This window comes from Struthio camelus, chromosome 4 (assembly GCF_040807025.1).
Source record: "Struthio camelus isolate bStrCam1 chromosome 4, bStrCam1.hap1, whole genome shotgun sequence".
NCBI classification, from domain to species: domain Eukaryota; kingdom Metazoa; phylum Chordata; class Aves; order Struthioniformes; family Struthionidae; genus Struthio; species Struthio camelus.
In genome coordinates this window covers 50,942,642-50,958,292 of record NC_090945.1, presented here as the reverse complement: position 1 = coordinate 50,958,292, position 15,651 = coordinate 50,942,642, and the positions used below count along the sequence as shown (strand labels likewise).

Below are 15,651 nucleotides of genomic sequence, written 5' to 3'. Positions count from 1 at the left end.
CAGTCAGGTGCTGTCAAGAGTGTGGAAAAAAACTGGATACATCTTTAAAAATCTGAAAGAAATCCTCCTTGCTTTCTCTTCGCTGTTTGTGCACTGGGTCCTCCTTTGGCCCGCGATGGAAGAGAGGAGAGGAAAAGAGGGAACTGAAATCTGTTGCTGGCTGACATCGGAACGCCTTAAAGGGGTTTTCATTTCTCGGAGCTGTGCTATCAGCTCGGCTCTCGTGCATTCAGCTGCGATCCCATTCTCCCTGCCCACGCTGGCCTTCATGTCCGATTCAAACTAGGATTTTTCAAAATCAGTAATTTTCCTCCCGTGCGCTCTCTTACTAGAAATGTTCACAGACATTTTATAAAGCGTACAAGAGCACAGCAAGCCGTAATGACCCTTGTTTTTCTGAGATTTCTAGTTTTTTGTGCAAGGTTTCCTAAATGAAGGAAAGAAACAGTGTGTTAAATGGAAACAGAAGTCTTTTCTCTGAAAACCACTGGTGGGTGCAAAAAATCCACTTAAAACATATAACCAAATGTTATTTAATATCTTAAAAAGTAACACAATCCAAAATGGATATTTCACACAACACTACATAAACAACATGAACACAATATTACCATATGGAGGGACTTTCAAATATAGACTTACAAAAATCCCTGTCCTTTTTTCCTTTAAATTATTATACTAAGCATGACAAGTAATCATCATTTACAATATGGTACACTGACACAATAAAAACCATGTTACAAATGTGCTGTTATAAATCAGTAACGTTAGGGAAGACATTTCATGAACTGTAATTATTTCATATGAAATACTATACAATATAAACAGAACATCCATCTTGGATGACCTTTACAGCAACCAGAGACCAAGTAATTTTTAATTTTTTTTCAGTGCAAACACATTTATACAAGGCAGTCTTGGCTGCAAAACTCCCTTCTAACTTACAGTAAGTCCCACTTGCATTTATTAACTCTTTTAAACCTAATGCAACAGCCACATTCGGTCACTCACAGAAAATTACCTGCAGAATTATGATCCCTTTAAACTTAAGTCTCCTCCACATATAAAAGTAACATCTGTGCCAATTGCTCCAAGGGCCCTACCAGACCTTTCATACTTACGGGTGGGTATCCTTTGGGTGGCTCGAACCACCATACAACACCAGGGCATTGTACTGCACTGAAAATTGCCCTTCCGAGGTGCAAAAGCACATGGTTGTTGTCCTAGCATCCAGGCTGGGGTAAAGGGTTGCTGACTGTGCATTTCACTAGGGATTCAACCCGAGCTGAATTTTCAAATCCAACTGCATGCATGTGGCCTTCTGCTCCTTCTAGGTATTCAGTATTTCAAGGGGAGGAACACAAGAAATCCTCAGCTCAGAATAGAGCGTCAATGGAGTTAGTGACAGATTCTGATCTCCGTTAGAGCCGTGTAAAATCAGGGGAGTTTCGTCAGATTTACACCCACATAACTCAAAACAAAAGTTAGAGTGCTGCCTTAAAAGAAGTGTGATAGTCCCGTTTTCTTCTAGCACCAGCTTGGCTTTAGTTGGGTCCACTGAACGCAACAGAAGATTCTGATGCATGAACAATGTACTTTATTTCTGTTGGGGGGAACATTTTAGATATATACTTTTTTTTTAAAGAATTATGTAAAAAATAGAACATTTCTCTCTAATACTGTACAGTTTTCTTCAGAAGAGCAAAGAGAATTGTAAACTGTGGGTGTGACACCAGATTAAAAGAGTGCTATTTGCTTACTCAGCACAACGATTTGAACAATCACGTTGGGAAAAGTTCTGTGAAATGTATTTGAAAAACAAATTTTTAATTAACTGTTTTGAAAACCACTGCTGGCAGTACTCGTACGACTGAAAACCGAATGGTTTTGGCACTGCTACTGTAAGAGTCTGTGCCAGACTGGAAACTAGCTTCTCTCTTACTTACACAAACTTAATGCATCGAAAGAGTAACTGTGGAGTATAAACATTAAACACTTTGGTTACCTGTTAAACTTATTCTAATGACTTCTAAAGAGGAAGAGAGAAAGAAAGAAACTGGTTAGCATATTAGTTCACAGACTCTTAACCTTTGTTTTTTTCAATGTGCCCTGGCATAAAATAGGGATAGTGAAATTTGCCTGCTTCACAATCTCGTGAGGCTCAGTCGGTAACGTGCGAAGTGCTTCAAGGCTCTCAGGCAAAAAGGCATGACTTAAGTGCAAAGTATTATCCATATTTACGATGGCCTCCGAATACTGGTTTGCTTGTTCTCTTTTATAAAAATGAGTACGGCTGGCAACCACTTAAGCCATGGCTTTCATTAAAACATTTGTTTTCCAATACATTTTACTTTATAAAAGCGGAGCAAACAGTGTTTCTTGTACTACGGACATTTTACAGTGGTGCAAGGAGTCAAACGGATAATGGTTTCTTATGATATTTTAAACTGAAATATTCATATGGCAAAATCAGCTCAACAGATGATTGTATATTAATCTGCATCAGGATAACGGTACTGGGTTTGCTGAAAGAGGTGTTCATAAATCGGGATTTGTACATAAATGTGATCTGCTTAGGTTCAACCGCCACTTTCTTCCTTTGGTTTTTGGAAAATTTTTCTTTTTTCCCTCTTAAAAGGTGGCTTGTCGCAACTGGCTACCTTTCAAAAGCCAGTTTCATTTCTATTGGAAACTCGTCCACTTTCTTCAAACAATAGATGCGTACCTTGAGTAGGGACCCTAACACTGCTCCCAGTGAAGTCAATTAAAGGCTGCTGGTATTTTCTATAGGAGCAAGTGTTTCAGATGCACAATTTAGAAAACAGTGTGCATCACTGAAGTTAAGAGCTGTTTTAAAATCCAGTATGCCCTGCTCTAGCCAGTTGAGAGAAACTATGATATGTTGGCAAAAATGGAGGCAGAGGAGGGCCCAAAGTATTTGAAAGCTGCCAAGAAAATACCCAGTGTCTCCTGTTAAACCTCAAACTGTCAATCATATTTCACAGACTGCAGATGGTCCTAATGTGCTAAATCACCGATACATTTTCAAGTTCTACCAGGCAGAAACGTTAGCAATAACTGGGGAGAGGATCGAAGGTTTCAGCCTCCCTTTCACTTTTAACCAAATTATGTGGCCTTGTCAAAATCTTAAGTGATTCATCCCAAAGCCAATTTTTTAATATAGTAAAGGGAAATTGTGGCAACGGAAACATGATGACTTCATACGCAAGCATTGACACACAGGACAACACCGTGACCTAATGCTTCAAAGTTTTTAACTTTGCTTTTTACAATACACTTTTTATGTTGCTGCATTTCATCAAATTCATGGAGGTAGTTCTATGTGTAAAAAAAATTACCATAAAAGTAACATGTTGTATTATAATAATACATATTAAGTGTGCAAAATGCCGACAGATTTGTGTTGACCCTTTACAGTTGAACACAACACAGATTCAACCTAATCTAATTCTGTAAACCTTTAAATTGATACATTAGAAGAAGAATGAAAGATAAGCAACCGTGTAATACAAGGCTATGATTTCATCAAAGGATTAGGGTGACATAAAGCACTCAAGCTCCACTCTCGTGGTTTTGTTACCAGAACCTCAAGATGGAATTTCCTTATATTCCATTGTTGTTGATTTAAAAGAAAAAAAAATATCAAGATTAGAACGTTTCTATTTGAAACTTCTGTTTACATTCCATATTCCAAGAGTCACATTAATATTGGTACAATGCCATGTCAACATTAATATGACATTTATGTTGTCTGCTGGTCTATGGGAACTTTAGGAAATAACATACTATACAGTTTGTAGGTATATACTACCATGTTTTGTTGGAATGATGTCTTTATACAACCAGCTGCCTGCATAAACTCCGATTAGTTTATGACAAACAAACATTTCCCCAAAAGGTAAAATTTGTTTTTGCTGTTCACATTTTAATACTGCCATTAGTACTTCAGATCATCAGCTATAAATTAAGATAGTTTTGACATTTTTATTTACTGAATTGATACATACTACTGTCAGAGCTTGTCTCAGAAACAAAATCACAGTCAGCCACTGCATAGTATATGACAATTCCCCACAAAAACTCTGACTCTACAGTTCGCATGGAATAAGTACTGCTGGAGTTACATACTGAACAATAAGATGCGTCATGCAAAGCATTATACGGTAATTAGAGCACATCTTGGAAGGTGTGATAAGGCAGAAGGCTGAAGGCCAGGTGACTTTGATAACCAACCAAAAGCACAATAATTTCCTTTATGTGCACTGAAAGGTCTTATTGCTCCTATGAAATGGAATTTATACATTGAAAACAAGTAAAACAGACCACTGCACTTACTGCGTATTATATATGCTCTTGACAGAACTAGAAACCGATTGTGTCCAGAGTTAGAGAGTCATTTTGTAAGTAAGTGAATTATATCCAACTGTGTAACATAAGGCTGAATCTTCAGTAAAGACTTCTGATGACAATACAGAATATGAGTGAAGCTCAAATGATTTATACAGAGTAGCACATGTCACCAGAACCTGATGAAAATATTGGCTTTTAATATGTACAGTTGGGTTTAACACCTGTGTATTACCAAGAGCTAGACAATGTAAATGTCCCTTTTATATTCATCAATTTGGACTGCTGAGCATTTTAATATCTTTGTTATTCTTCCAACAATGTGACTGTTCTCATAAAAAATAAATATATAATTAATTTTGAAGTCAGTCTGCTGCACTATCAAATTGCATGAGTAACAGAGCAGAATGTGACCCTATACCTAAAAATTACTCTTGGAGTTTAACTATCTTTAGAAGTTACTCTGCAGTAATTAGCACATTATTAATTACTTTGGAGTAACAGTTTAGGGGAGAATAATCAGGATATACTATACCTACAGAATTCAGATTTCTACTGCCAACCATACGGACACATTTAATTTCCAAAAACTAGACATGTCCATGAAATGCTGAATTGCAAATAACATCCACTGAATAGAAAGGCCAGAAGTTTATAATTCTCTAAATTTTGTTCTCTGATAATCACTACAATGTATGCTATTTTCAATAGCCTAATTTAGGCACTCTATTTAAAAAGCTACATAAAATAGATTTATGTCCTTCCACTAGAAAGAAATCATTTCTTCAGGCCATACTTGTCATTTATATCATAAAGAATATTTTTGTTCAAAGAAATTAGTTATTTTGATTCTTATATTAATGGCAAGTTGCAATACCGAAGTGACACAAGAATGAGATCATCTCTTTTAAATATTTGATTTATACTAAAGATATTTGTTATATTTTGTGTCACTCCATGTTGTGGCTCCTCGACAGTTAAACTTTCCCTTCCCTCCCCATTCCCCCCTCTATGCAAAGGCCTACCTCCTCATTTGTGATTATGGAAGGTCAAGTAGCAAGTTTCAGTACGTAAACATCTCTCATATTTTTGAAACACAAAAGGGAAACCAGTCTCCCTCCCTACCCTACATACTTTAAAAAAAAAAAAAAAAAGACCTCTTTTTACTCCCTTATATGGGTATTTGCAAAATTGTGCCACAAAAACACACAGTGAAAATGACTGATTTGTATTAATAATTCACAGATAGAGCTGAGGTCATCACTTGTCATGTTTGGCATTGTTTTTCCTCAAAGTGATCCTTCCTGGCTGGTTACTTTCAGCAGTGGCTCAGTTTTTGAAGTAAAAAAACAATCAACTCTGCAGCAGAGTTTAGCCTCTGACCGGGGGCATCACACATCTGTGGCATTTTTCTTGTTTGTTTTATGAAGTTGGCAACTGCATGGACATTGAAAATGCAGATTACACTTACAGTGTCTAGACTTTCATATATGTGCTCAGTTACAATTAAGTGAAGCAAAAAGTGTACATATTATCCCTACTGCTATTCTGTTGCTACAGAGCTGCAAACGTGAAAAGCAATACCTTGAAATAAAGATTTCTTTGTTGCCCCTCGTCTACGTAGCAGCACAGTTTAAGTAAACACTAAAACTGTGGTTGAGATGCTTTTTTCCCCCCAAAGATGTAAACATCAGTCCCAGTGTCGTAAACTTTGCTGTATGGGATGAGACAGGAGATCTGAGGCAGAACGACTATCAGACACTAGTAACAGAAGCTTGCAGGCAGTTAGCAGGTTTCTGCAGTTTCTCAGCTTCGCCTGTCGGCGGGTCTGCGGTTGCTCGGAAGTTGAACGTTGGGCCTGCGCCACCATGCGCAGGACTCAGAGCTGGGTTCTGACGTCTGTTGCTCTCAACAATACTCGAAGTGTTGGATGCCAGGCTCTCACGAGTACTAAAACGGAAAAAAAATATATATACACACTCATATATGACATGCCTATATATCTATCTACCAGACAGGAAAGGAGAATAGAGTGTTTTATAATAGGCTTCCTGTGTTTGTATGTAACGTCACATCAATGAACCATCTCGTTTTGATGATTCACATATGTTCCTCCAAAATGGGTTCCAGAAGTACTCGGCAGTCATCATACTGTAACACAGGTAGAGCACTCAGCAGAGCTGGAGCTGTCGCACACAGTCTGCATGACTGAACCAATGTCAGGCATACGGATTTTTCATCCAAGGAAATGGCTTCCATCTCGCATGTGCAACATATTAATTTCCTTCCTGGCTGGTGCATTTTAGCACAAAGTAATTTCATCAAATCAGCTCTGCGACTAGGCAGAGCTAGGACAATTACTGCATAACATAGCTTTCTCTGTCTCCTCTCTACTTACGTCTTGGCACACAAAATATTTATTAACTGAAAATGCTATTTTACATTAAATCCACAACGCTTCTAAATACAACACTTCAATTTTGCTTTGCAGCTGAGATATGAACTTACGAAATGGCAAGAAATTTTAACTCCCTGATCTGCAATCATGCCTTAAACAAGCACCACTGCCGTTATTTCATTCATACAATGGACAAAATTTCATTCATATAATCAACAAAATTCCTTTAGTTCTAACATACTGCTTATCCATGGGAGTGACTGCGCGCTTAGCACTTTTTAAAAAATAGCCCTTTTAATAACACATCTAATTATGAACACAGAGGAGGCCACATTTTAGCCCACAGCTTTTAAAAGACTCAGCCAATATATGCTAAGCCTAGTTTTACCACTACTGCTTTTTGGTTCTCTTTTTGCTCTTTATCATTTTTGATCTCTAAACAATGTATCTGCATGAAGAGAGATTTGGTTTCCAAAGAGCCACGAGGCTCCTGCTTCACCTATATCCTTCATCTATACCTCTACTCCTTTGCAAGATGACATCATAGCTTGATATGGCGATGTTCCCAGAGCAGTCTGAGGTCTCAACGGGTGGGAAATAAGCACTAAAAACAGACACACTAATGACAGAGTTTCAAAATCAGTTGAAAATCAACCTTGATTTACCTGCTACTGAAAGGGGCAGCTCTTGTCTGCCTCGCACGGACCTGATCCTGCCACAGGTTCCTGCTGCTTCCCCGACGCTGGTGCCAGCGCTCGTGAGGCCTCGCAGCCAGCTGTATCAGGGACCTCGCTCAGTCAAATACTAGCCCGACAGAAAAAGGAAAGACTCGTGCTAGCATCAGGGTTAAGAACACACAGCCCTGCATGCGGCAGGCGAGAAACGGGCCAGCGTGCGGCTGGCGGCTGAAGGGTGCAACATCTTGTTTAGCTGCAGTGCAGATTTAAATTTTAAACTGATCACAAAACTGTACCTAGAAAAGCAGTGATGCTTTTAGGGAAACACTGGTAGATCTTTTAAATTAATTAAAATGGTACTGATCACCTTCTGCCAATTATCACCTTACTGTAAGCAGTACGAAACAGCTACGAAGGGTGACGCACACAATAAGGTGTCTGTGTGAGCTGGTATGAGGCAGGGAGCAGTTCCACTGTTCATTTTTTGATTCCTCTCCCTCTGGTTATTAATGAGAACAGATGCAACCTTTGTTTTTCAGAGATAATTCAGTACGATATCATTCTGTATGGAACCACCAACTCCAGATTCTCAAACATTTTCAGCTATGGTATTACAAACTGACCATGGTAACATGTATATACAAAGACTGCAGTGAGAGTTTTGCATGCTGAGTAATGCCAAAATTAGCTCTCTCTTTATGTGACAAAAGAGCAGCAGCATTATGTAAGCTCTAAAAATAAAAAAATAAAACAAATATTCAGCGCTAGCAGACACTGCACACCACTTGCATAAAATCATCAGACCACAATACTGCGAGGCTGTTAGAAGTTTTCCCAACGGTAATGCGTTCAAGAAATTTACACACAAAATACTTTTTAAGTTAAACGACCATGGCAAATCTCTTCAACTACATAAATCCTGTTCTTTTTTTGAATGTCCTTTTTAAAAATTGTCACCCTTTAAAAACATACTTTTTCTTTCATAGTTTAGAATTGATCATTTTGATTCCCTGAGCAATACTGTACATTGCAGCTTAAATGAAAAGATACCACCCCACCTCAGGAAGTCCAGAGTTATGCATCAGTGGAGGCTAAGAGAGTATATTTGAGAAATATTACTACACACATGTCCTGTTTTTACACTCTTCCCTAGACATCTGCTAATGGACACTGTCAGATCTAGGTGAACCTTACCAGATGGTTGCTGGATGGCTGTTTTATATTTCCTGGAAAAGGCTGCGGAGCACATTTTTTGTTAAAAGGTAGGAAAGTAATAACAGCATGGTAACTATAGCCAAAGGGCTGAATTCATCCTCAGCTCCATTTATTTTAATAGAGTTATACTGAGGGGAGAACAAAACTGAGCAAAAGTATCCAATTTAGTCCCCTCAATACAAAACTCAGGACTTGGTATGTATCAGGAGCCTTTAAAATATCCAGACTATATGCTGGCCTTAAAAAAAAAATAAACAGGAAAACAAAACGACAGAATGCTACTCTTTTTTTAAGCTTACTTTATGTGTTCTTGGAAAAAAAAAAAAAGAGAGTGAGCAATGCTAATAAGTGAATGGTAAAGAATTACAAAAAAGGATGTGTGGAACACAATCATTGTTTATAGGTGCATATCTGTTTCCCATTTGATCTTAAGAAAGCAACATAATACCATGAAATCCAGTACACTGGATCCTCTTACTAATTAACTTTAAGTTAAACAGCAACAGAAATTTTAGCTTTTATGTATAACTAATTAGGGAAGAAAACATCTGCCTTTGTGCTAACCAGACGTGTAAGCTTGATATGCAGTAAGCATGCAGCTAGTGAAATAATAGTTTAAGAATTGTTTTTCATCCAGGCAACCCACTACCTCTGGTCCTGGAATTCAAACGCACTCTGCAGTGAGACAGGCTGGGTAAGAAGCAAACACTATATATGCCCCGGAAAAAAAAAAAAACTGCAAGTATAGCACTTCAATTTATAGGACAGATTACAATAAAATAAAAAATAATAAAAAACCCAGTGCAAATAGCCTCATACAGCAGTTGTATGCACGAAAGATGCCAAGCATCTGCAGAACAGATACAATCAATGACGGGAGCAAATTCAAAACCTTCTATAGTTTCTTTTTTAAACAGAATTCTTTTAAAACAGAATTCACTGTAACAGGTACAATTTACTCCAATTATTCTTCTTTCAAATTTTTTACTCAGAAAAATCATACGTATGTTAAAAGCCCGCTCTAGTAGTTTGATGATCCACTCCATACTGCATCAGGCCCAATAATTGCTGCCTTGTCATTAACATCAAGCAGGAGTAACCATCAAATCCAAAGAATTTATTCCACAGTGATGACTTTAGCTGAAAAGGAAATCTAATCCTGTGTGCAGAAGCAGGAAAATCCTTCACATGCCTTTCCAAGAGCCTTTGCTAACAATTTAAAAGAATATATAATTTTGAGAAATAAGAATATTTTCAACAGGGAAAAATTTTTTCTTTCACCTAATACAAATCCAGTCCTGGAGGTTTTATTTTTAAAGTACAGGCAATAAATAATCTAAGCCCTAAGTAAGATGCTGTAACTACCACCGAAAATTATTTCTGTGTTTCTACAGTCTGGACTGTGATGGGCTGCTGCTATCCAGGGCAAACTATTACAGATAAGCTCCATTCCACCAGGGACCTAGGACTTTCAAAGGTCAGAGAGAAGGAAGAAGGCTCAAGTGAAGAATTCTTAGCCTGTAAATGAGCTTGTAAAATCTTCAAAGCAGGCAACAGATCAGCAACTCTCCCTTCCCTATGTTCGTAAGACTCCTACCACAGTCAGACTTCTGTGATGCCTGAGATCTCAGGAACAGAAATGACTAACCACCACCACCACACAGAAAAGTCTGGACTCTTTTGCCAAGTATCCTAGGCAGGACACCTCTCTCTGCTGATGCAGTGCTTGGTCACCTCTGAAGTTCAAACATCCTGTGGGGGGGGAATGGCTGTTCCAGTCTCACCAGTTCGGAATGGCGACAGATATAACTTCCAAAATTTTTGAAGAAAACAAATAAAAAAGCCTAGACCCAAAACAATCATCACTTTTTTTTTTTTTTTGGTCTGAGCCAAAGATTATGCCACCTAGCCACCTAATTATCTCTAGTCTTCCAGACAGTCTTGTTGAAGGTATCTTAAAGGGAAAGGAAAGGGGGAGTAAGGGGGAGCTTATCCTTTCTATTCTAAATGCAAATTCAAGTTTAATATGGAAAAAACGATATGGGGAAGTTTTCAGCAGAAGAAAAAAGAACTAATACAGAGTCAATGCTGCAAACGGTCATCGCTTGCTTACAGGATGGGGGAAAACCCATGCATCTGAATAGCGGATTCCAGAGCTGCAGAAAACATTGTATAAAAAAGCATGAAATTGTTTAATATGACCTTATGTTCTTTCACCAACATCAAACAAACAAATAACTGAGAAATAGAACTTTATAGTCTGTAAAGTTGCAATGAATGCAACAGTCCTACCGTGGAGAGTTGAACCCGCTGTCCACAGTAATGCTGCTGCTGTCCATGCTGTCCAGGCGAGCTGAATGGGTGGCTCTCTGGTTGTTGCTATTTTCCGTTTCCTTCGGGGTGAGAAGAGTAAGATTCTTCTCAAACTTTCGCTGCAGATCCCTTTCCTTTTCTCTCTCTAGCAGCCACTGCATAGTGCCAACATCATCCCTGTTCTTCTCCTCCTCAGCATTTTTGTTTGTTCCTTCCTCTGAGTCGTCATCATCAGATACATTGTAGTAGTCGAAAGAGGCCTCCTGGTTCCCAGTTGTCTCTTGCTGTCTCTGTGAAACGGGCATGACCTGTGTCACTGAGGTTACTATCGCTTGTTCAAGTTTCTCGCATCTGACTGGCAATGTGTCAGAGGGGGTCTTTTGATGGGGCTTTAGCAGGGGTGTGCTAGACTTATGAAAACTATTCACAGAAAGAGTATTGTGCAGAGGTTTAAAGAGTGTATCCTTGCTAAATATTTCTTTCCTTTTATCAAGGCTGCTTGATTCAGTATTATGGTGTTGAACCAGCCGCCCATTTGCAATCACCTCTGGAGTTTGGCCAGCAACAGCTGAAGCACTGCTTGGGCCCTTTGGGGACTCTTCTTTGTGCACCCCAGGCTCCCTGGCAACATGTTGAGACTGTCTTTCTGAGGGAGTCATTTTTTTGAGACCATCTGTCACAGTCAGCGTGTCATGATCCTCTTTATTCTTTCCCAATGGTGACGGAGCAGTAAGCACAGTCTCGCTGGATGTGTTGCACTGAAAATAGTCATCAACTGCAGACTTTGTTGTGCAGGAATTGAGCTCACTGTACGATGGCAAACTCTCTGTAGGCTTGTTTTGTTCCAATAGGCTACAAGAACTGGGAGTTTCTACACTGCCACTAACTATTTCGGGGATGCAAGTCTCTTTGTAGCCTGCAGATGAAATCAGAGTCCTTTGAAGACTGAGTGACTGAGATGGCCTTAAGGTACTATCATCAATGTAAGTTTGGCTAGTTGTCTGGTCATCTGGGCTACAGCCTTCACCTATGTCTTCAGGTGTGCCCAAAGCAGCCGAGCCCAGAGGTCCCTTGGAGTTATCCATAGATCTAGACCTTTCTTTGGCCTTACTAGACCTCTCGTTCCTCGATCTTCTATCCTGTGTATGGCTGTGGCTCCGATGGACCTTGGAGTGGGAGCTTCCTCTGGAAGGTTCAGGAAAAGGCATTTCTGTTCTTCTTTTGGCCAGCTCACCAGACACATCCCACTCTGGTGTCATGGGAAAGTGAGATTCTATCATATTAGGATTGCTGTGCATTATAAAATTGTCTCCCTTGTGCTCTATTATAAAACAGCCTTCCCGTGGGGATCGAGTCAAGGGATCGTAAAACTCATACTCTCTTTCAGCAGGTATATCCAAATGAGAGCCATCTGATGGGTCTCCTTTGGACACCCGGGTCTTACTGTGTGACCTCGATTTCCCATGAGACTTTCTATGATTCCTACTTTTTTTACTTCGTCCACTATGGTGAGCTGAAGAGCCAGCTTTGCTTCGTTGAGCTTTTTCTTCTTCAAGTTTCTTCATTAGTGCAGTGTGCCTCATGACATTTTCCACAGTCAAGTCTGGGTTAATGCGCCTGATAATCTCCATTTCTACTTCTCTAGGTATAGTGGTAGGGGTGTCCTCGTCCCTTAGCGGCCACTCCTCTGGAGGAAACTGGGCAGAGAAATTCGCCAACTGTTTTGTCTTGTCCTTCTTAAAACTTAATCGGAATAATTTGAGTCCAAATTTCTTAGACTGCTTCTCTACATCCTTAGGCTTTGTGAGTGTCTCTGCTTTGTAAGAAAAGTTGACAGCACTTTTACTTTTCTCAGTAGGTGGGACCTGACATAATGAAGGAGGACAATATGAGTCTTTACAGTCTTTTGCTGATTTCCTCTGTAGGGTAGATGCATGCATGCTGTGCATGTCTTCTCTGCAACAATGGCAGGAGTCGCAGTGGTTTTTGGGTAGTGTTCGTTCCCTGACGCATCCCGAGGTGGAGGGAGTTATAGTTCCTTGTTGTGGAGAGGTACATTGAGACCTGTCAGGTATCCTCTCATCCAAATGGTACCATTTGCTGTTAGTTCTTATGAGAGAGGGTGTTATAAAGTAAGTCTGTGGGGTTACAATGAAATAACCATCTGGAGTTGGGTATATTTTCCTCTCCCGTACAAGCATATTCAAGGTATGCCGAAGGATTTCAGGGCTGGGTGTTGGAACCCCTAGAAACAACAGTAAACACATATCAGGCAGTGTGTAAACCTCTGGCTACCTCCCTCCCCTACAAAAAGTTGTTCTTCCAATGTGCAAGCTGGAACGTGCTGAACAAACAACTCCAACAAAGCACTTTGTTAGGCATTCTCTTGTCTGTTTGTTTTTCCACTTATCTCCTACACTTCAGACATATGAATTATTAATTAAATAGAAAGGAGGACATTAATGGAGTGTAAAAAAAAAAAGGGCGAGAGAGAGAGAGAGAGCGAGAACTACTAGTCACTTCCTTGTGCAGATGACCTTAAGCTACAAAACTGAATCAACGTAAAGCAAAGGGAATCAGGGGAACTATTTCATTTTTATTCCTCTTCCAACCAAATATTTATATCCCAATTCACCAGAACTATTCATTCCAATGTACAGTTGCTATAAAACAGTGGTTATTTGTTACTTGGTATGCCTATGTTGTTTTTCACAGAAAAAGGCTAAAGAGAAAGAAAAGTATGCCTGAAAATTGCCCCTCTACCACAAACTCGATCAAACCTACTCAGTCTCCCATTCAAACAGGCCTCTACAGCATCAGCTGCTCCGAAAAAAGACACTGTTTGAGTGACATGACTCAACTTATCCGAATAAACTTGTCCATTACGCTGCAAGTTATAGATCCAGCTCCTAATAGCTTGCTTCTAAGAGTTCTCTGCCTTTAACACAAGATACGAGGGACATCTACCTAAGTACATATATCACCTACTGAGAGAGGAACAGCTGTGACAACCCTGTGTCCCCTGCACACGGCAGACTTCGTATTGTGAGCCTGGCCCTTCCCACTACCAGTACTCTTGCTGAGTTCAGCGGTGCAGGACCAACTCTTTAATACTTTATTAGATAAAACACCAAGTTAGTATTGCTGTGCGTAGGAACAGGCTCCACCTAGAGCTAGGGGAATAAGGGATTTAGCTCACAAGTTTATAACCTGTTTATGTTGAATAGGAAATAAAAACATTTCAAAATTTTCAGTGGAAAAAGTTATCTTCAAACCATACATTTTGTTGAACTAAAGAAACATTCTAACTTAATTTTGGGTACTGACCTGGTTTACTTTTTTTTCCGTAAAGAAAAATTTTAAATCAGTTTTTTTTTTTAAAAAACTAAAAAGTTCATATTATTTATTCTAGGTTTTGGCTTTCTTTTCAATAAAATTGATTTAGGAAAAAATCATACAGACTCAGAGTAATTTAGGTTGCAAGGAACCTCTGGAAGTCATGCAGTCAACCCTCCTATTCAAAGCAGGGCCAACTTACATCAGGTTGCTCAGGGCCTTGTCAAGCCAAATTTTTAATCTTCAGGGATGAAGATTCTATGAAATCAAGGAGGAAGCAAAAACATTTCAACAAAGTAGATGTTTTTCACAAAAATACTACAAGGAAAAATCTCGACCAGGTGTACTTTCCACAAACACCATATCTTCTGTAGCACATAGCGCGTGCTCACCAACTCTTCTCCCACATGTCAAAGGCTGGAGCCTGCAGATTCACTGAGCTCCTTGTGGTGAGCACACCAGGATGAGAGCAAGGGCAGTTTGCACTGTGGCCAAAACTCTGTCAAAAAATTAGTGCACACTCCTGACCGTACACTTAAATGGGCTTCAGAAGTCAGCTCTCAGTACCACAGTGTAAATGAAAGACAGGACAATGAAAACTTTAACATATCAGAGTGCCCTATATGACAAAGAAAACAAGAAATTCCGGTTTCTTTACTGACTAACATGGGATTCTGAAATAAGATCAAATAAACAAGCAAGTCTAGAAGAAGCCTCTATATTTTTTAAGTAATTTTAAAATGCAGAGGGACGCTACAGAGCTCACAGACATCATCACTGAGATATGTTAGCAAATACAGAGGCTTGCACAATATTTTCTTTAAAGGGAGTGGGAAAGGAAAGCTTTTATTCTTCATATTTCATAAAGTCCTTGGTGAGCGGCTTGTTTTTTATAACGAGCTAGAAAATTTGCTCAGAAACAGTTTCTTGGTGCAAGGCTCACTCAGCACAAGCATAATCTTGGGGATGGGATCAGAGTCTGCAGTAAAATACTTGGTCACTATCGGAGTCTGCAGTAAAATACTTGGTCACTCAAATTAATCTGGCCTTTACAAACTCTCCAGACGGAATAATAAAGTAAGAACTCTTACACTGCTGGGCGGATCACAAGGCAACCAGCACTGCAGCTTACAAGCAGCTCTGCCATTCTCTGTTAGCTCTCAGAAGAAAGGACTCTTGCTGCCAAGCACCCTAACACTTGACTCCAGGATGTAAAATACAGGGGCACAGACCTCCCATTTACCATGTCAAGCCTATTATAAAACAGAAACAAAACAAAACACAGGTTAAATTCCTTGGCTTCTTCTGCAGAAGAAACAGACGCAAACTACCTGGGAGATGTGG

General features: G+C 39.4%; 1 protein-coding gene across 8 annotated transcripts in view; it reads right to left on the bottom strand.

Annotated features, from left to right (window-relative positions):
* Positions 1-509: 509 nt before the first annotated feature.
* STOX2 (storkhead box 2) overlaps positions 510-15,651 on the bottom strand; it is a 156,729-nt gene continuing 141,587 nt past the window's right edge. For 7 of the 8 annotated variants that reach the window (XM_068942586.1, XM_068942589.1, XM_068942590.1 and 4 more), the window contains 2 exons: positions 10,951-13,216; positions 510-6,318 (listed from right to left, as the gene is read on the bottom strand). In XM_068942586.1, coding sequence (XP_068798687.1) covers positions 6,123-6,318; positions 10,951-13,216 — 2,462 coding nt within the window. In that variant the 3' untranslated portion in view covers positions 510-6,122. Of the gene's footprint in view, positions 6,319-10,946; positions 13,217-15,651 lie in introns of those variants that run through there. The other variant, XM_068942591.1, reaches the window with a different exon arrangement.